The sequence below is a fragment of the Cyrtonyx montezumae genome, unplaced genomic scaffold (genome assembly GCF_038088225.1).
Source record: "Cyrtonyx montezumae isolate F1298 unplaced genomic scaffold, pur_monq_1.0 scaffold_15, whole genome shotgun sequence".
In the NCBI taxonomy this organism is placed as follows: Eukaryota; Metazoa; Chordata; class Aves; order Galliformes; family Odontophoridae; genus Cyrtonyx; species Cyrtonyx montezumae.
The window spans coordinates 6,916,745-6,938,264 of NW_027071881.1; the positions used below are offsets into that span (position 1 = coordinate 6,916,745).

The 21,520-nt window shown below is 37.4% G+C and overlaps 1 protein-coding gene across 5 annotated transcripts in view; it reads right to left on the reverse strand.

The window, feature by feature from the left end:
• The window catches only part of NCOR1 (nuclear receptor corepressor 1), a 57,174-nt gene that overhangs the window by 27,030 nt on the left and 8,624 nt on the right, over window positions 1-21,520 (reverse strand). For 4 of the 5 annotated variants that reach the window (XM_065731994.1, XM_065731992.1, XM_065731993.1 and 1 more), the window contains exons 2-14: window positions 17,994-18,171; window positions 16,033-16,169; window positions 14,183-14,378; window positions 13,015-13,197; window positions 11,161-11,274; window positions 8,658-8,714; window positions 7,823-7,875; window positions 6,890-6,956; window positions 5,877-6,049; window positions 5,560-5,650; window positions 4,849-5,027; window positions 4,337-4,391; window positions 3,427-3,528 (exon numbers count right to left, since the gene is read on the reverse strand). In XM_065731994.1, coding sequence (XP_065588066.1) covers window positions 3,427-3,528; window positions 4,337-4,391; window positions 4,849-5,027; window positions 5,560-5,650; window positions 5,877-6,049; window positions 6,890-6,956; window positions 7,823-7,875; window positions 8,658-8,714; window positions 11,161-11,274; window positions 13,015-13,197; window positions 14,183-14,378; window positions 16,033-16,169; window positions 17,994-18,101 — 1,515 coding nt within the window. In that variant the 5' untranslated portion in view covers window positions 18,102-18,171. Of the gene's footprint in view, window positions 1-259; window positions 381-3,426; window positions 3,529-4,336; window positions 4,392-4,848; window positions 5,028-5,559; window positions 5,651-5,876; window positions 6,050-6,889; window positions 6,957-7,822; window positions 7,876-8,657; window positions 8,715-11,160; window positions 11,275-13,014; window positions 13,198-14,182; window positions 14,379-16,032; window positions 16,170-17,993; window positions 18,172-21,520 lie in introns of those variants that run through there. The other variant, XM_065731995.1, reaches the window with a different exon arrangement.

Sequence of the window (21,520 nt, forward strand, 5' to 3'; positions counted from 1 at the left end):
CACGTACTACGGTAAAATATTTTCACTGTCCTAGACAGAGTAGCCTCAAAAATGAGAAAGTAAAACCTGCATTTTCAAAAAAAAAAAAAAAAAACCCACTGTATTTTACATTTAATCTACTTACAAAACAGTTGCTGAAACCCTCTGCACTTTTTGCCATTTGGTTAATAACATAATTTATTTAACATGCATAATCGATAGGTCAAGGGCAGGTTAAACACAAACCTTAAAACAGCTGAAGCCTCAGTCAGCGACGTACCTGCACATTCATCTGTTGATTAAAACTTTTACTATCCAGAGAAGGGGACGGGCTTTAGTTCAGGATAAGATTCAAAAGGACAAAACCCCCAACAGCACCGACATCACACGGCTCTTTAGCAGCAGCTGCCTGACCCAGCAACATGTTTATTCCAGGAAATTGTGTCATTCTGCCACTTAAGCTGCCCGCAGAAGAGTTGCCCATCTCACATACAACCTTCTAATCTCACCAGGGTCACGCGAGGCGATCTCGTCAGCTTGGCGTGATTGGCGGCCGCAGGAGCACAGTGAATTTCTGTCTAGTCAGGTCACCGAGCTGGGCCACCTGCTGCAAAGCCCAGCCTGCAGACACTGCTGAGCAGGCAGCCAAGGAAACAGCCCAGCTACTGCTGTGCTGCTGAATGTCAGTGAGAAGCTCTACTCAGAGCCTCCATTCAATGAGCTATCCAAGAAATAATCTGTAATTAAAGCAGCGCAAAAGCATTGACTTCTTTGCTCCATAAACTACCTACTTGAAAAACAAGAACCAGCCTAACCATCTGTGGACAGCTGTTTTTCCCTCCTGAAAGATAACTTGGAATGCAACTCTCCAACAGCCAAAAATCAGGCTTTGCTCACAGCCACACTTCCTTTTAATACTACGTTAAAAATCTGCTCTTCGCTTTATAATTCACAGTTGGTTTAAGGCACACTGCCTCCTTGCCTCTGTGCACTGCAGGACAGTTTAGGCAGCATTTCAGTACAATAACCTTCTAAGCCTATTCAAGGACAAATGCACATCAGAATCCAATAAGCTTTATGTCTTATAACTTTATATGCCTTAATCTAGCAGTCAGCTTCTGTAAGAATAAGCCTCCACTGAAATCTGAGTCAAGTTGTACTCACTAAAATTCTCTTCAGGATTTCAACATCATTACCATGATTGATATATTCTCCACTGCAACATTCTATTTGCTTGCCTTCTACTTTACAAAAATATATGAACTCTCAAGAGTTTAAGCTGAGGCACCTGTTATTGACATACACATATCTCAGAGCACATCATAAATCTTCACATCTTGTGTTTGCCAATCAGCAAGGAAGTTTCAGGTTGCCACTCAGAGATAGGAGAAAGATCAGCTTCAAACAAAGCTGGGGTGAGGGAGGGACAGGGGGAATTAATTACATACTGGGGCTGTAAGGTAAGAGTTCTGGCAAGCAAAGCACTTCAACACTCAAGTCCTTTTTAACTAGTTTACATAGATGTCACTAATTAATCATAAATAAAATTAAGAACTATAAATATGTTTCCTTACTAAACATTAACTATAACACTCCTGAGTTTAAGCTTCAAGAAACAGTAAAGTGTTCACACTTGGCAGGTTTAGAATATTCCCTCATCTTTGCAAGTATGCTGTAGCAGCCTTCAGATCTGCAAAGCCTGATGCTCTTCTGTATCCTTAATGCAGAGTACACCTTAAGCCTGTGCAGCAATTGTCCATTGACTGCTGTCGCATTTATTGTCAGCAATATCTAGCAACTAAGACCCACAACTGTTAAAATTCCAAGAGCGAGTAACCTGTGTCCAAAAACCAACTTCACAGCTCCAGTGCTCCAACTCACATATGTACTGTGATTCACAAATAAATAGCATTCACAGGAGAAGTGGCAGAGCCAGGAAGAGCACCTTCGTTTTCCTTTTGGTTAAGGTCAAAAATCGATGTGCTTTTGTACAAGACTGTAATTCAAATCTTCCTAGGTTGTATGCATTATTAAAGGAAATTAAGTCATTCATAGATGGAGAAATTTGTTCAAATTTTGAGTTCTACCAGTTTTAATATTCTAAAATGCAACAATGCTGAAAGAAATTTAAAGATACTGCTCAACATATGTGTACTAGTTATCACCATGCCAAACTCATTTTACACTGAACTCGAAAACCAACCCACTTAAAACAGCACTATCATCTGTATTTAGTTCTCACAGCAAATTTTGGGCAAGTCTCATTTATTTTCCTCTTCTTTGTATTTGCCATGCAATCATAATTGAATTTTTTGCCATAACTAGTCACACAGCAATACATTTTTCTTATTATTAGACCAAAGAAGTCTAATATAAGTTCTGGTAAAATACAGGACATATTTCAATTTCCAACCACTGCCATAGTCAGAGCTTCTACCTGGGCTAACTGCCAAGTCCTTTACATAATGAAATTATTTTCTCTCATTGATCCATAATTTGTGGGGTACAGAGAAATAAGTCCTTGTTGGCACAGTCTCTTCTGTCAGAATATCAAACAATAAATTAAAAGGTTTAAGTGCAACAGCACCACAGAAGCACAAAGTACTGTTTTTAGCCAACAGGATCAATCTGTCAGCTGACGTTGCACTACACTTAGTGGGACTCACACAAAACGTATTATTAGATAAGAGGATATATACATATATGACCTTCTTTCCTAACCTCATTACTCTTCTATTTTCAGAATGCTGTTAGATGCAAAGGGAAATCAAAACAGGATGAAAAGGAACATGTACAGTAAATATACAGCACTGCTCCTGTTTTCTGAGCAAGTCTGAGCTTTTTTATGTTTTCCTAATATCCACATTAAACTCAGTAGCCTAGAAAAAGTATGTAATATACTGCTCTACTCCCTTGGAAACTCTTCCAAAGCCCTCCAAGACTTCCAAATGAATTATTCCTGAATCAGTAGAATTTTTAATTTGCATGCATTAAATCTGTCTCTTTCTTCTTGCTCTTAAGTTCCAGTTTGACTTTGAGCCTGACCACCAAGTAACTATCACCATTAATTTCTGCTTTTTGACAAACACTGACACGATGAAGCAATTATATATTTTCCACTGCAAGTCACATGCAAATACTTATTTCAGTTGGCTCCATCATGGAATTTAATAATTATGGATTTGATCTCCATGTCTACGGAAGGGTCCTCAAATAAAATCAGTTGTCATTAAAAAAAGAGTCACAAACGTGCAGAGGAAGAAGATACTGCACAGAATTAAGAACTAACCAAAAAACCTTCAACGACAGGATTTCTTAATTTTAAAAGGAGGTAAGAACGAACAAATGGAAAAGGAGCTTTTTTTTTCACCTCATGCCTTCTAAATAGGATACCAATATAGCTATAAATATGAAACAATATTCAAGTGAGGTATCAATTTTAGATACCTGGTTTCTTCCTCTGCGTTTACCGTAATTCCTTCGCACGAGGGCTTTATAATTTTCATTTTTCTTAGTCAAATAATAATATAGTACGCAGTCAGGAACATTCTAAAGTGAAAAAAAAGAGAAAAAAAATTTATACCTGCAAGAAAACCCCCACATTTATTACTTAATTTCTTTCAACACTGAAGAATACTCATCCCCTAGACTACAAACTACTACTCTTGATCAGTAGGAAGTTTTACCAGTTTGATCAGTAGGAAGGTAAATTCGTGTACAAATGTAACAATATAACCACGTATAAAATGACAGAGCGTTAAGTACTTAAGTCTCATATATTTATAATATCCCTCAGCTACCTCAGTCTGCACAAATTCATATATACGAGTCAATTTGCAAACTTGTGACAGCTTCTATTTATGATAACAGCCCTAAGTAGTCAACATTCTTATGTCTTAACAAATCTTAACTCCCCGTTACTTCTTACATGAGCCTGGCAAAGTCAGTTCTAAAGGCTAATCCAGCCAGCAGTAGGATCCCACTGACTTCAACCATGGAGGCAAGTTTTCTCAGAGTTAGCACAGTGGCACAGCAGATCAAATTATACCTAAAATTATACTTAAAGATGTAGATGAATAAAGTAGCTTCTCTGCTTCAGAAGTGAAGTAAATCAAAACTAATTAAAGCATCATTTACTTTTACTGCTATCAATAGTGCCATTTCACTAACTTTTGTTAGATGCTTGCTTGTGCTGATGGTGTTACTGATCAATTAATACACAATCCTGTCAAAGCAATAACTTCATTCAGAATTGCAATTTTTCCCAAGATGATAAAATGTTGCTGGAATAAACAACTTACATTTGGAAAGTTAGGGATCCCACCCTAGGCTCTACATGTATTCAAAAAGGTCTTACCTTTCGTTCCAGGTAGGAAGCAATTAGACCAAAGTTCTTGGGATGTTGGACAAACCTTTTACAAATCAGAAATTATTTAAGTTTAACAACTTAATACATACCAAATAAACAAAGCACTCTTCTAAACAATCTGTGCCATCAGCTAACTCTTGATTTCTATGACTGAAACTAGTCTAAAATTCTAGTTTTCAAAGTGTTCAAGCTTAGGTATTAGCTAGTTTTAAGTGCTTAGTTCTAACAGAATGAGATCATGTAAATGTCCTTCTAATTTTCATTTTATCAAAAAACCTGAAGTGCTTTAAAAATAATTTCTTATGTACAGACTAGCTGGATGCAGTTGAAAGATATACAGAGCAGTCTAAAACTTCTTGAAATGTTTCATCCAAGTAAGTTATCAAATACTACTGCACAAAAACTTAAGCTTTTCCAATTTAGCTGATGTTTACTGCAGAGTTGGGTGTTTAACTGTCATCAGCAATGCAATAAAAATAAGAGATAAGAAAGTCCATTACTTCTCTTTAAAAATCTCTTTCTCGTGGTCAGTCCAGACATTCATGAACTGTCTGTCTTTATAAACTTTCATGGGGTCCTCCATCAGACCATTCATATTAATAAACTTCACTCGTCTCTGCTCTGCATCAAACATCATGGGGGGAATGACTGAGAGCTGACGCATTTGTTTTTCATTATTCTGCAGGTAAAGAATAAAAGAAAAAGTTTAAAAAATGCAAAAAAAAAAAAAAAGTTGTTTATCAAGAAATGTAAACAATTCTTAAAAGCTCCACTACAGGATACATTCACAGCTAGTTGGAAACATCTTTCTGTTACCTTCTTAACCCTTCTAAAAGTTGTCACTATCCCAATGAACATTTACACAGTCAGCTTAAAGAAGAAAGAGACAGTATCTCATTACAAAAAACTTAAATGGTACAGTGCTTTAGAATGTTAGAATGGAAGACTTCACATATATCTTCCAGCTGTGAAAAAGGTTGTAAAACACCTGAAATGAACACACTAGTGAGAAAAATCTAGGATGGGTACAATTAGGAAACACAATCCCTGAAAGAAAAGTATTTCTCAGATCTGTTTTAAGCCAAAGTTCACAGATTCTCCCGTAAACCAGCCCCAAAATGTTTCTCTACCTATAAAAACAAACAAAAAACCCTCTGAAAGAGATCATTTATTTACATAGTCATATAGCAAAGCATAGAAAATAGCCTCACCTCCTGCTCAGAAAGCCCATCAATGATTTCAGAAATCTCATGTTCACTTCTAGCAATAGTTGCTGAAAGTCCAGCTCCTCTTTGACCAACTCTAAGATTAGGAGAAAAGAGAAGCAGAAATTTGTGCTCAAAGCTATGAAACACAGTGAACAATGCACTTAATTACAGAATGGAAGTTTTACTTCATACAGTAAGACATACCAATATGAGTTACAACATAAATTAACCATTAAGCCAAAACAATTTCATTATAAGTAATTCTAAAAACTAAGTTTTAAGAGATAACTTATAAGAATGTTCCAAATCCACTGTGATACCTCTGAAATCGTTCTTGCTGCTCTCTTTGCTTTCGGATTTCTGGAAATTGTTTTTCATAGTACTCTCTTGTTTTGCTCTCCTTGGCTTTCCTGCGTGGATTGTTTTCTATCCTGTCAACTTTTTTCTCCCATGCTTCCATCAGCTGATCGTAACGTTGGCAGATTTTCTGTTCCTGTTAAATTCCAGAATTAAAGTCGAGCTACACAGAGATACACTAAGCGATCAGTATCCCTAACCTGGGTAGGCTCTTGAATTGAGAGAAATTCTTCCTGCAGCATTGGCTTTCCATTTTGAAAATGACATACAACCAAATTTCAGCAGAATGGACTCAAGAACTTAAGACTGGAGAAAGACATGCTACTTCTCTTCCTCACACATCTAGATGGTAAGTGCAGTGCTTTCTAGAAATCTCATATCTCCAGGAACCATGCTTCCAGGTAATGGAATGGACTTCAGTTTTTTATATTTAAACTTCCTAATCTTAATAACAGATATCACCCCAAACAACTTTGCAAGCCACTTGCTGTAATAGTTCACAAAGTTAATACTGGTGTTTAACATGCAAACATTTGATTAAAAACTTCTGTCAGACTTCAGACTCAGATCTGCTCCATTTTCTTTCAGATATGATAGCTATTACACAAGAAAGATTCAGGGAGAGGCCAGGCATAACAGTTAAGGATTCTTCACTGGCTTTCTTCCGTTCATGCTCTAAGAAAAGAGCAGAAAGGAAAAGGGAAGAAAGAGAAAACAAAACAAGACAAAAGGAAAAAAAAAAAAGTCCACAACATTCTCCTTATTGCGTTTTAGGATAATTTTCAGTTCAACAATTAGCAAATCACAGCTATAAACCAACAGTTTATTTTCAAATAACTTGACAGAAATTTAGTTTAAAGACCATACAGACCCTATTTTTCTAATCAATTGAACTTACATGACACATTGGATAAAACACACCAAGGACTCAGAAAAATGACAACATCATCTTTTTATAAGAACGTAATAGTATTACCCGTTGTTTTCTTGCATGATTTCTTCTTTTAAAAAACAGTATTAGCTTTTTCCTCATCACCTGGTTTCTGAAAAATAAAATTTGACATGAGAACCACATACAATTCAAGAACTTCAAAGTTAATCAATTCCATGTGATCCACCAGACTGTTATTACAAAAAAACATTCTCAGAGATAGAAAACCTGGGAATATTCCCAATGAAACAATCACTTATGCTGTATTTTATCTGAGAGAAAATAATCTCGAAGAAGGCCTGAGAGAGACATGAAAGCTCCTAGTTTCAAAGTAGGTGCCCTCCTAGAGATGCTAAAATGAGTAAGCTTGTAAAAGATTTTATGCCTTGAAATAAAAAAAAAAAATAGGATATTTGCAATTCAATTCTAAGATCACTAAAAATTTGGTAGAAGACAACTAGCTTACTTCAAGTAGGTGAATTCTGCTTTCCCCAGCTAAGAAACAAACATAGCAAGCAGCAATTCTGCTCTCACAGACCTTGACATAAGACAAGTATGTGATGAAATTAAGGAATAAAGAACAAAAAAAGTCAGGACTCCTACCACTTACTGACAGCAGTAATTCTGAAACAGTTCTTTGAAACAAGTACCTTTGGGAAAGCTGACAAGGCACATCTAGGTCAAATGTGATGTTTCAGGCTTTGAAAAATGCAAGTGTTAACAAGTTAAATAAAAAAAGAAGTTTTATGAGTTATTTTTGTCTTTAAAGTTAGAATGCAGAAATTACTGTTTGACATCACCTTCAGTAAATACAATTCCTTTCAGCACTGTTCTACAACATAGAAGCCTGAAGATTACATGGGCTGGAAGGTTGTAAATGTTGCTGAAGTGTACATGTTGTATTTGAAAATCACAGCAATTAAAAAGTTGAATCCAGATCATTTAAAAGGCACAACAAGAAGATAATAAAGCACTCACGTTTTGATGTTTTCATGGTAGACCTTTGTGTCTGATGGTTGGTTGTAAAGCGGCTACAATTTTGGATTAGAAAGATAAACTTAGTGACTTTTCAGTGCACATAATTTTGAGGTACATGTGATATATTTGACTGTATTAAAAAATTCTGCTCGCAGTGTATTCAACTTGAGGTGCAGCAATCTGAAGTGGCAAGTTTAAGACACTCAACACTTATGACACATTTTATTGCTTTAAATTAGATCATTATAACTATTCACGCACATAGCAGTATTTCAGTGCTGCTGTATTTCAACCTTGTCCTCTCAAAGAGATTCAAATCTATTTTTAAAAATTGTACTTACACAGCCACTTCACTCAAGCCCTAATTCATGTAATTTAAACACAGACCAACATATTCTTATTAAAATAAAGACCCCAGAAGATTAATTGCTTTCCTCGGTATTAAAGACGAATGTAAGACTGCACATAATTTTTTACCTGAAATATGCTTTTAAAAATGCATTGTTTGCAATTTCAGGAAGACAGCAGAACCGTATGTATTTAATCTACACTCTCATGTATAGCTATGCTACCCAACTCCACTATTTAATACCTGAGATATTCAAACAAAGTTTTGACCAAGAAACGGACAGGCACGGGATTTCCGAACTTACATAAAGTATCAGGCACCGAGTGAAAAGGAGAAAGTCCCACACTCTCCCTCCTTAAACCAAAAGATTAAGTCACCCTATAATGTTCCTTTATACATGAACACAGAACAACATGTTTACCACAGCAGAATTACAGATGCAAAAGTTACACTGGCAACACAGAAAATAGAACAAAAACAACTTACCAGTTCAACTTTGGGACCGAGACCTTCAAAAATCTTGTGAGCTTCTTCAGCTTTTTTCTGTAAACAAGATTTTTTTTTAAGAAGGTCTCAGTAAGCTCTCTGTCATTCAGGTGTGAAAAGTGTATCTGAACTTTCATTCAGCCCAGATGCTAGACCCATCTGAGCTTATTGTATTCTTATTCACTTACTTTTGAAAACTGCCTCAGTAAATCAAGAAGTCTCTATGTGAATTCTGCAGTTACTGCTATGCTCACTCTACTCAAAAGTATGGAAAGGCCTTCAGAAAAATAGAGTTTACATCTCAGTTAAGGACAAAATTCTTCAAATGACAAGTCTGCAGTTGTTAATCAACATGTGCATACACATACAAAGTACTATGCCAAAGATCACCTTCCCCTTAAGCTAGGCAAGGATCCCAAAGTAACTCCAGCCCTAAAGGAGGCAGCACTGGATAACACAGTTAACTTTCACAAATTCATTTCTAGCCAGTCCAATTTCTCAAAGCTTTTTGTCAGAAGACAAGGCCATCTGAAAGGATCACTAGCTCACATTTGCTTCTTTCCCACTAATAGTTGTATGCCCTAAAAGCAGATGCGTGCAAAGAAAAATATAGGATAACTAATCCACAAAGTAGTTATTATTAGAGAGTTCTGCTAAGTTCTAACTTCACATGTAATTTAAATCTTGAGATGTTCTCTGGAACTCGCAGCTGAACGCAATAATTGTATATCAAGGCAGTATTACAGTATAACCCTGCTGGAATGGTTTGTTTGGTTTGAAAAACATTTAGAACTGAACTCTACCCATATTACTTCAACCAAATTTTAGCCAACTGTAGTTGAATATTAGAAGTAATTATCCCATACTGCATAGTTTTAAGCTGAAAGCTGCCAAGAGGACTGTCCTCCTGGTACAAATGTACAAGACACCAATGAAGTACTGTGTACATGAATGGCTTAATGTTTCTTAAATGACCATTTAAAATAATATTGTGGGTATTGACACACTATATTTGTACCAAGTCTAAATGACACTGTCATTCTACTGTACAAATAATTCCTGACAACAAGAGCTCAAATCAAGTGCTGAGTGGATTCGTGGATCCACAAACACATCAAACATGGTACCTCTCCTGCTATATGTTACTATATGGGGAGCTACAAAAGACTGAAGCAGCTAACACAGCACATGACCATGGTGACACATTACTCCACCTCAGTCAGAGAAATGGATTTCCACCCACCTAGTGACACACACAACAAGGGAAGGCAAAAGTAACTTCAAAATTCTCTTTAAGCTGCCAGCAACCAGGGCTAGAAAAGGAAAAGAGCTGCACAGTAGCCCACTAAGGCTTCTTCAAATATGACCTAGTTTTGTCAACTACCCATCACGAAACTCACCTTAAGAAAGTCTAAGGTGATTACATGATTTTAATGCTTTTTAATTACATTAGTGTGAAAGAGATTTAAAACAGCAAAACTGTTTCATAACCAGTAGCAAAGTGATTGCTGTACATTGGCTATAACAGTCTGTGTAACATAATAACTGTCTTCCCGTATTAAATAAACACAACAAATTTCAGAGAAACTAGGGGAAAGGGAGAACAGGAACACCTAAGGCTCACTACTCCTATATGTGATGCTGTATTGAGATGTTTGGTTGCTGGGTTTTTTTTTGTACTATCTCAAATTTTCTAAAATACTCTACTGTGAGAGAAGCTAGCTATTTCTCTGAATTACAAAATAAAATTGGGAAATTGAACATTAAACAAACATTGATCAGTCTCATAAGTGCTCATATAATATTTGGCATTTTCAAAAGCAACAGATATCCAGCTCCCCTGTCTCAAACTACCAGGAGAAAAAGAGCAGGAAGCATTCTGCTACCACTGCTAATATTACTGAGCTCCTGGTACCTTACTTATCTGTTATGCAAAACAAGGTCACAATTCACCTACATGCTTCTTGATATTTGTTCATTTAACCAAATTTTAAATATAAGGAAACAGAGTTTAAAAAGAAAGCACAGAATCTTGGAACATGCAGCTTTTTTTTTTTCCTTCAGTTAATTTAAATGATGGATCTTGAGCCAAGCTCGTTAGTATTTAATGAGGAGAAAAGAATTCAAAACTAATTACTGAAGCATTTATATATACATATTTACACAAGTGATACATGTATACACATAAATGTAGGCACATGCACACATGTAAATAAAAATATATACAGATGTACATACACACATCGAAACAGGTTTAGGGATGACAGACACAGATGTATTTTCAGTAGACTTTATAAGATAGAATAAGGATCTCACCATCAAGAACAAAGATTTTGTGCAAGAGTTTTTCATGCAAAAAAAGTAACTGAATGCAAGGGGAGGACAAGGACAAAAATCAATAAAGTAGAAACAGTAAAAATTGCCCCACAGGAGTGAATTAATGACTTTCAGTACACTCATTGAGACTCACAACTACACTCAGTCAACTGAAAAACATGCTTACCCGATTCTCATCATAAATAATTTGGACAATACTGCGGTGCTTCTGTTCCACTGGAGGAGGGGAGACAGGCCTCTCTGGCTCTGGTGGTTTAGCAGCTTCTTCTTCGAGTTGTTGCTAAGAAACGAAAGAAAGAAAATCAGCCATCCGCACCATGTTACCCTCACAGTAATTAGTCACCAGAGATAAAATACGCATCTGATCAACAGTTTGCACTGTCTGTTATTCCTCTTTTTAACTGACTATGAATGAAATGGCTTTAATGCCCATAAGGATGGTAACAAAACTACTCTGAGCTATCAGTAAACTGAATTAGCTGTTTACAGGATTCACCTGCGTTGAATCAGATTTGTTTCAGCTTTGCACTTAAAGGCACTGTGGCATTGTGTTTTATCAATATTTAACTTTAAACAAGAGTAATAACTTCAGAGAACAGTCACACCAAACCCCCATAGAAGACATTATCACCACAGGCATCTACAAGATAGAAAAACATCCAAGTGTCATTATTACTATTTTCTTTTTTTGAAAAGGTGCCTTCTAAAAATACTTTCTAACTGACATAAATCACTCCACTGAAGTTCCAAGACTGGTACAATATTAATCAAGAAAAACTTGCAATAGGGGTCCTAGCTATTATACTGCAGCCTTAGTTAAAACAGCAGTGTTTTTAATGTCCTTTTTTGTACATGAAAGTACAAAAATGTCCCCAATGAACTTTCATAAATGATATGCATAATCAAGAGTAGAATCATAGAACCATTAAGGTTGGAAAAGATCACTAAGATCTTCTCATCCAACCATCAACCCACCCCCAGCATGCCTATAAGTATTTGCTGATTTTGTGGAAAAGTGAGCAAGTAAATAAATATATAATAATGAAAACAAAACAAAAACAAACAAGAAGTCAAGCATCGTGAACACACCGCCAGGTAGTTAGTAAAACCATTTTTTGTTTTTCTACCGAAGCTCATTTTACAGGTCATTAACATTTAGAAGTCATTAAATGCTTCAGGACTACAAAAGGGAACTGCTCTGGACACTTGTATATTTGGACCTACAAGTCACCAAATCCTAGAGCATAATATAATTTCATACAGAATTCCCACTAACAAGCAAAGCTGGCACTATTTCTATTTCTGGATCTTGGAAAGTCAGAAAAGACAAAGGGCACAAGGACTTTGTCTTTGCCTAGATTGCAGGGTGGCTTTAGCCACAGCAGCTATTGGGAAGGCAACAAATACTGCCAACAAGCATTCCCTTGGCATCAACTGGCTGATGTTCTCTGATGTGAAACAATGACTGCTCTAAAAAGAAAAAAAAAAAAAAAAAGAGGCATTCCTGCATCCAGTTCTCTGCTCTGTTTACTTATACCCCTCATACTACACTATCCCCTAAGGCTAACCAGATGTTAGGGTCTCTTGTCCTTGTGAAAGCAGATGATTGAGAGACTCCTGTACAAAATCAGTTTTTGGGTATGTGCACTAGAGATTCTCCACTTGCACAGACCATGAAAGAAGAAAGATGATCGCCATCCCTGTAACCAGTTGTCATTCTTTAAAGCAGAAATTGCAGTCACAGTGACCTTCTGTCACTTGCCATCTAACAAGACTTTAAAGTAGAGTCATCTGTTTTTTTGTGTTCCTACGTGGCTTTCTCTTATTTTCAACAACATTTAAAATAACATTACATCCAATCCATTTAAATGTTCTAGGAAAATTGTATATACAACCTTCCCTTTTTAAACTGCTCATTTAACTCAAATAACAACAACAAAAAAATCACCACTAACAAAACTAACATTTTTCCACACCTTTTCCACTAGCAGATAACAACAGTAGCATCTGCTATGCTTACTTGCTTTTTCTTCAGTTTAAGGATTTGCTGTTCAACCTTCGCAATTTCACGATCCACGCGGTCCATGCTCTGTATCAGTTCTTCCTTGGACAGCTTTGAAGGTGAAGCATTCTGGTCCTCCCCGCATGGTTGACCAGAAATTGGAGAAGATGGTCCCTCATGCTTCCCTCCAAAACCTGGGTCCTTTCATTGGGACAGTAGGTAGGGCAGAATTGAGCAAAATCAGTCATATTAATAACATGCAAATGAGTGCTCAGTAACTAAACTAGCATGCATGAATTAAACAAGAATTTCCAGTTATTTATAGCTTAGGTAGCTCTTCAACAGAGATAAAGTTTAAGATCTCACATTATCAGTGCTCTAATTATCTTAGAATTAACTGACAGCCCATTTATGTTACTACAGTTTCAAAATCCATCTTTATATACAGAAGCGCGATTTTAATTATTTTTATCACGAAATTAAAATAAGATCAAAACATTTCCCTTTTAAAAATATATCTTCATAAATATAACTAGTAACTTCTGTTTTTAAAGTTGGGTTTACTTGAGACACAATCCTCAAATACTCTGCACATACGCCAGTGAAAATATACTTGAACGTAACTGTGATCAGATAGGAGTACATCTGGAGTTGTGTGTGTTCCCTTGGGGAAATGCTTTCAAAGGACAGGTCACTATTCATTTGGCTTTGCTTTTTCATCACTTTTTTTTTCCTCGGTGTGTTTCCAAGTTTCCGGTTGCTTAGCTGGTAAATGCTAGCTCAGTAAATGCATCCCTCACTCAAGCCAATCTAACCAAAAGACTGTGTCCAAATGCCATTTCTCAAGCTTCACTGGGACATAATCTACTGTCTCAGTTTAGGAATTCTGCATTTAGTACCTCAGTAACATACACATTAACATTGCACACCTTAGTTTGGTTTTTGCAGCCCCCTCTGATCTTATCTTTGTTATGCAGCCCAGCAAGTTACTAAGAGATTATGTGCTGTCATAACCTTACTGTCCTTCCCAGATGTTTTCCTTGTAAAGACAGTGCAAAACAAGGATTCTACTTTAAGATTTGAGTCCATGTGCTAAATGTTTTCTTTAAGTATAGGAGCTTAGAATCTTGAGGTCACTATGACACAGAACTTACACTTTCAGAATTATAAGAGAAAACATCTTTACCTTCTTAATATCTGCAGATCTCAACCCTTCCTGCAGAGGATGTACTAAAGGCAAGACAGTAGCAGCACTGACACGCTGAAAATGGGAATCAGAAACCTGTTCAAGACGTGGCCGCTTAGATTCCAGTGAATCATGATCTGTCTGAGATGGACCTGGATGAAACTGCTGTTCATATCCAGTTCTCCTTTCCTGAGGCCTAGTACACAGAAAGGGTAATAAACTACTAAAATAGGCATTTTTATGAAAGAAATGTGTTTTTTGTTCCTCAACCCTTACCAAACATATAAGAAATGCAATTTAGCAGAACTCTTTCTGAACAGTAAAGCAGAAAGATGTTTTTAAGTGCAATCTTCAAAAATATAATAGTTAAAATCCATTGAAAAAGAGCTGAATCTTAAAAGATGCTGTTTAAATACATTCCTATCATTGCAACCACTTAAAGAAACCGCTGATACAATGATATTGTTAAAATCAAAGCTTTGATTCAAATTATAAACATAAAAAAATCCATGAGATAAATATAGTACTATATTCTACAGAGCACAGATGGCCACAACAGCTTCATTATTTCATTTTTGCAATCAAATCATTTTAAATGTATACAGAATGCTTGAAATGAACCATGAGTCTATGTGGAATTTGATCTGCAGACAAATGCTATTCAAATGCGGGTAGAACTAGCAGTTTTAAGGTCCCTTCCAATCCAAGCCATTCCAATGAATCTATGTTTCTGTGATGCAATCAAAACAAACAGTTAAAACTAATACAGTGTAGGAAATTACTCCTAGCAGATACACGTACTAAAAGGCCAGAAGGTTGTTACAACCAGTAACATCTGTTTAGGCTTTGTACATCAGCATACTAATGCACTGAAGAACTGATATGCACAAATGATACAGTAACTTCTCCCTTAAACACATATGTAATCCTGCTAATTTACTACACCCCAGTTCCCCTCACTCTGATCTGGTATCTGCCAAAAACGTTTCTGAGCCTATCAGCTTTATAGAACATTAACAGTTGAACACCCATCAATGTTGATTGTAAAGTAACCTAAAGTAACTGACAGAATACTGCAAATGTGACACTAAATGACAATACATGATTCACTGTAGTTGTTTACTACACCTGTCCTCAGTTAACCTGCTGGGCCCATATCACCTGCATGCATTCACACAGACACAGAACGTTACACCAGACCAGCAGAAAGGGTATTTAGCAGAAATGATAAAAAGCTGTCAAGTCTCTTGCCAGAAGTAGCATACTTTCGTCTCATTTTTTGTGCCATAGTTTGGTGCTCTACAATTCTTGCAACTCAAATACCCAATTAGCTCCATTGTTTATTTCTTATCCAGGCACACAAATACCATCTGTTGAAAATACAAACCTAAGAATTTATTTCCACTGTAATCTAGGAAATACAACTAGTAATATTCACACTGTTAATAATTCTTGCATTTGTTACTCTGACTTCGTGAGATCCAATTATCCCAAAATGATATTTTGCATACTTGAAGTCTAAAGCTTTAGAAGCTTGCAATACACAACTTTCTCCTAAGAGCTCTCTGTGGGGAGAACACAGCAGACTGTTACTTCCTGTCTGTGAAGCAAACATAATTAAACCAAAGGGACAAAGGAATTACACAGAAGATGAAAACCAGGCAGACCTGCAACACTCAAACACAGGAGGTCACAACTGGTCAGCAATGGAGCACTGACTAATGAAGTCAGGTACTCAGGCAAAAACCATGAAGCTCAAAACGTTCCTATTCAGAAGTTAAAACTCACTTCACAGAAAGCACAGTCACATGAAAGATTCCTCTTCACATACTTAAAAAGAGTATCCTAACCTGTCAGAGCCCGGGTGAAATTCTGACAGCAAAGAGGGCCGACGCCGGAGCTGCTGCTGCTGCTGCTGCTGCTGCAAGAGCTGGGATGCCTGACTGACTTCCAGGTGAGACGAACGATAATCGGGAACTGCAAATTCCTAAAGCAAACACACTTCACATGTTAATAAATACAACAGGCACAGAAGACAGGATGAAAAGTGTCTTGTGTTACGGAACGATCGTTTCTCCAAACATTCAAAACAGACCCAGACCAGATCACCAAAGCCTTACAGGAGCTCTAAATAAATAAATAAATAAATAAATAAATAAATAAATAAATGGCAGTCCTCGACTTTAAATGAACATATTTTTCCAAAAATAAAGATGCAGCAAAACAAAAAGCTTCAAATTTTGAATTTCCATTTCTAAACACTAGAGTGGAACACAACAGACACAAATTATTTGTAGCAGGAGGAGAATTTCATAAAAATAAAGGAAACTTGAGCTGTCCTAGAGGAAACAGGCAGCCCTTCACAGCCTACAATTCCACAGAGAGCACACAATGACAAAGTACACGCTCAAGCAAAATGAGAAAGACAAGTGATCCTTAGAAATCCATTCCCCTAGCTCTGGCCAGCAGAACACAGCTGGCTGGAGGCACTGTTACAGATGCTTCAGAAAAAAACCTGGGGTGTAGTACAAATTGGTACATTTCAGATTCACATTCTCCAGCATGAACACAGATTTTATCAAGCACTACATTAGCTTAGAGCAAATCTAGCTCAATGCTCCTTATGTACACGAGCACGTTTTGCACTCTTGGAACTCTCCTGGGTCTAATAGGAAACTTCCCATACAAATTCAGTGCTCACTAATACCCCAGGAGCCCATCTTCTCCAGAGATCTGTTACACCCAGAACTCTGCATTCATATTAAAGGCACAGTGACTGGAGATGAGTTATGTGCAGATTCTTGGAAAATTACTCCCATCATTGCATATGGACTCTGTAACATTTGCATTGGCCAAATTTAGTACAATGACTAAACATTACTAAATTGAAGCAAAGCTAAACCAAAAGTTTATGAAAACAATCCACAGTGAATTTATTCAAGCTAGGAGAGATCAATGTTAAGAATAGTAATTTAATATTAATTCTCCATGACAAAGATATAGAATTACAAAATTCAAATTTCTTAATAAATAAATAATAATAAAAGAAGGCCAGAGGTGAGGAAGACAGTTGTTTGCCTAAATCACACAAGCAGCAGCTCTCCTCAGCAGGGAAAACACTTCATTTGCCACTTCAGATTTTTTTTACCTTTGATTTTTCAACAATAAAAAAAGAGGACAAGGTATTTAAAGACAGGCCAATTTTTTTTAAAGGGTTTTGTTAGTTTTAGCAGATTCATAAATGTTAAAAACTGCAGGAAATGGTGTTAAGCCAAAATATTGTCCAGGGTTTTATTAAGGGTACCTTCTCTATTTTATTGAGCATGTTTTAAATTTAGTCTATGTAAAAAGAACTGGGAAGAAAGAACATGACAAAAGTAAACTTTAAAAAGACAAATTTGAGGTCAAAGATTTCAGTAATTTCATCTGCTGTACTGCAGGAAGGCATAAATCAACAGGTAATTATATCCCTCCAAGTTAATAATTCAGAAGGAATCACAGCACCAAATTACTACACATTATACTTTCCAGAAGTTACACCATAATCAGATCATCATTCAAAGATAAATAGACTTGAACAAGTGGACCCATCAGCCTTGATCCAAGAGGCAAACTTCAAGGGTACAAACAACACTGGTACACAGATTTCCCCAGTCAGCTTTACCTGGGCTTACTGGCTTGCAATGCTCTGTTTTCAGAAATGAAGAAAACACATATGACAGCAGTAAAAAAAAAAAAAAAAAAGTCCCATTTGACATAACAAATGCCTGAATTATTTCTTGCTAAGACTGTAATCCTTGTGGCTCCTTACCTGCTGGTGTCGGGTGCTAGGGAAGGTGTACTGGACAGAGTGGGTAGGGTAACGACTCTGTTCTGTGCTGAATGCTCCTTGGTTAGGAGGGTAGCCTGAACTTGACATTATCAGAGAAGAAGTCTTCACAAAGCTGTGAGATCAAGACCAGCAAGCAATCATGTTTCTAGGAAACCGCCTAAAGGAAAAAAGATCACTGATAAGCACTGAAGTACCAGATGTACCCACAATACATTACAGCCGTAGTCACCTAAGCAAAACAACCATTACCAGTAAAAGCTTTTTCCTGATGTATTTATTTAATAGGTTGCTCTAGTCTAAAACATGTTAACGGGTCTTAAATGGGCTCAAAAACAGGTATGTCAGCATTGTCTACACAAAGATTTGAGGATTATACTGTCAGAATACATCATTTTACCAGCTACCAGTTGAACTAATAGGATCTTAAAGAAAAGTAGGTCACTTAAATAGGTGTTAAAGAGGTTTTAATAGTCCATAGATGGACCCACAATTTACAGGAAGTTTCTTTAGCTCAACATGAAGTTCACTTTCGTTTCTTCTACAGTTTTTGGATTCTGTGAATTCTTTCCTACTTTCAGGTAGACGTAGGGCTGCTTGACTCAACACTGCCTACAGTTCATTAAACCACAATGCATTAGTCAATCCATAAAATATTATTACCACCTAAGAGCAGCTCGACAGTAGTTCTCAGAAAAAGGAAAAAGTACTCACAGAGGAAAAAAATGCTCATTCAGTTCACAGCATAGTCTGTAGGATACGGGATTCTAGCAACTGAATATACTATGAAGCTTTGAAATAATCCTGCTTACTTGACGTTCAATGACAAATCTGCCTCTACTGCAAATTACCTGCAGATTAACAGTGGCCTGTATACTGATGGGAGGAAGATTAAAATACTGGAAAATAAAAAGTCCACTAACAAAGTTCAACTGTACATAAAGCGGTGTACAGCTCCATCTACCAAAACCACCCATGGAGATCAGAAGACAGCAACCAAACACAAACTCTGCCCATTAGTGCTTTCAGCACTTTGCTATGCAGGTGGTGAATTATGGCTCAGAACAAAAGAAAATTTCTTCTTTTAAAGCACAAGCTGTTTTGTCAGCACAGCCCAGAAGAGGTAATCCTTGGAGCCTATGTAGTAACCACAGAATTCTATCAGACCTGCAGCAACCTCTGGTCTGCAGCCCAGCACACATGCAGACCTTCAAACCAAGTAATTGTTCCCTGCCTAGATGGCTTCATTTCTAAGTGCATTTAACCACAACTTCTCATAAATGCCAACATAAAATTATACTTCTGAACCATGTTTTCTATTAACAGTCAATAGACAAAATCAGACCACGGAAAGATCTGACATAGCAAGCTAGACAAACAGATTTTAAAGTTTATCTAATATATTTTAGCACTCCTGCCCTGATTACTTTCTCTTCCCACCTCTCCATCAGAGAAACTCTCAGGGTTGAAGCCTTTCTGTTTATGAGTCCCTAATGGCTTTCCCTTCCACTGGTTCACCTAGCTGTTTTCTGAAGCAGTATAAGTTCTCAGCATGCACAATCACTCCTTGCACTTCTACAGTTCAGTGACATTTTGCATGAGAAACCACCAGCTTTTGTTTGCTTTGGACCTGCAACCTTCATTTGGTATCTACACTTTTGGCATTGGAACAGATCAAACATCTCATTTCTATTTTTTTTTCCCTCTACCGCACGTGATTCTGCAGAATTCTTTCATGTCCCTTTAGTCATATCTTTTCCACACTGAACAATCTTATACTGCCTGGTTCCTTGTCAACTCCCTTCAAAACTTCTCAATTTGCAGGGTGTTTACTTTGGGGCACAGGGTGCCAAAAATGTATGCAGCACTCTGGGAGAGCACCAAGAAATGCTCTCCTGTTCCTGTTCCCTTCCCGGGCATGCTGGCCACAGGCAGATCTGAAGAATGTGGGAAAGAGGGGGATCAGGGGAACCACCATCTGAAAATAACACATGAACACAGTCCAAGTACTGTGTGATTCAAGGTCCTTTCTAGATCATCAATGTCATGACACATCTTATTTTCCCTACATTCTGACAAACCAGCAGGTTGATCATTAACTCAGGTGCTGAAAGTTCAATTCAGCCTCTCTTTGTATGATGCTATAAAGCCTACTTCTCCATTCACAAGAACTTCAGTGTACAGGCTGCTAGGTTTGTGTTACAACTGTCAGTCCTGAAATCTTCCTGCCTGCTTAAGGCTACTAAACCATACACTTATGCACTGGGAACTATCCCAGACACTGGTGGTACAGACACCCAAGACCCCTTATGTAACCAGTAAATTTTACCCAGCTCAGGAGGAGGAGAAGAGTAGTTCACTCATCCAAGAGCAATGGGAAACCCTAACTGTTGCTCCAGGGACAGGATGGGGACACAACACACAAGCATGAACGTCCTTCATCAATACAGCAACACAAAAAAGCCCCATATGTATTGCATAAAACTTGTAGATAAAAGAGATATGAAAACATGCAGTCTAATGGCCTTGCAAAAGAGAACTGGAAGTATGACCACCTTCATAGCAACAACCCCCTCCTCAAAAAAAGTGTGAAACAAAATCTGCCAACAGCAGAAGGCAATAAAAACAGCAACAGCAATACAGCTTAGAACTGAGGTCAATAAGAGGTGGAAGTGAAGAAAGCAAAAAGAAAATATGAAGCTTTCAGTGGTGAGGGTGCACCACTCCCACTCTCACTCTGATGCTGGAGAAGAGATAAGGGCAGGAGCAGCAGAGGAAAATGCATGGTTAATACTGACACCGAAAAGGTGCAGAGGGAACCGAAGGTTGGAGGTCCTGCACAAGACCTCATTTCTTCCAAGACAGAATTGACATAGTAGTACATATGACATGTAAAGTGACAATCAAGTACAACATTCCCTCCTCTCTACATCTCCCATTCCCATTAAAAACACTTGTGTGCCTGCACACTCTCCTCATCTGATTCTTCACATGCCCTGCAGACCCACCTTACCTGCTGATCTCTTAACTATGAGCACGTTTATACTCCTTCACATCAGGCCAGGGGGCTTGCTGGAGTCTGCCTGTGGAATATTCACCAACATTCTGCTTCTTTCTCCCTTTTACCTAAATTCTGCAATTGTGGATGCACATAGGTGAGTGTAGCTGTCACTTCTCTGCAGACAACCCTACAGTCACTCACCTATAAAAGTATCTGCCTCTCTTCAGTATTTGCTTACATGTGTCCAGAGCACACATTACTCCTCACCAATCTATTTTCAGGTCAGTGAGGGCAACACCAGCTTCCCACTCCAACTCCCCCACGTTCAGACTAGATTGAAATATGGATGATTTTTTGCATCAAATTCTAACTGCGTGCACAAACTGCACACAATCTCAACCATGCCTCCCTCACTGCTCCATCATTAGTCATGACAAACCATGTCTCTGTCTATACAAATCCTATCAGAATTCTCCTGTAAAGCCCATTGTTATCCGTGTCTCTGATC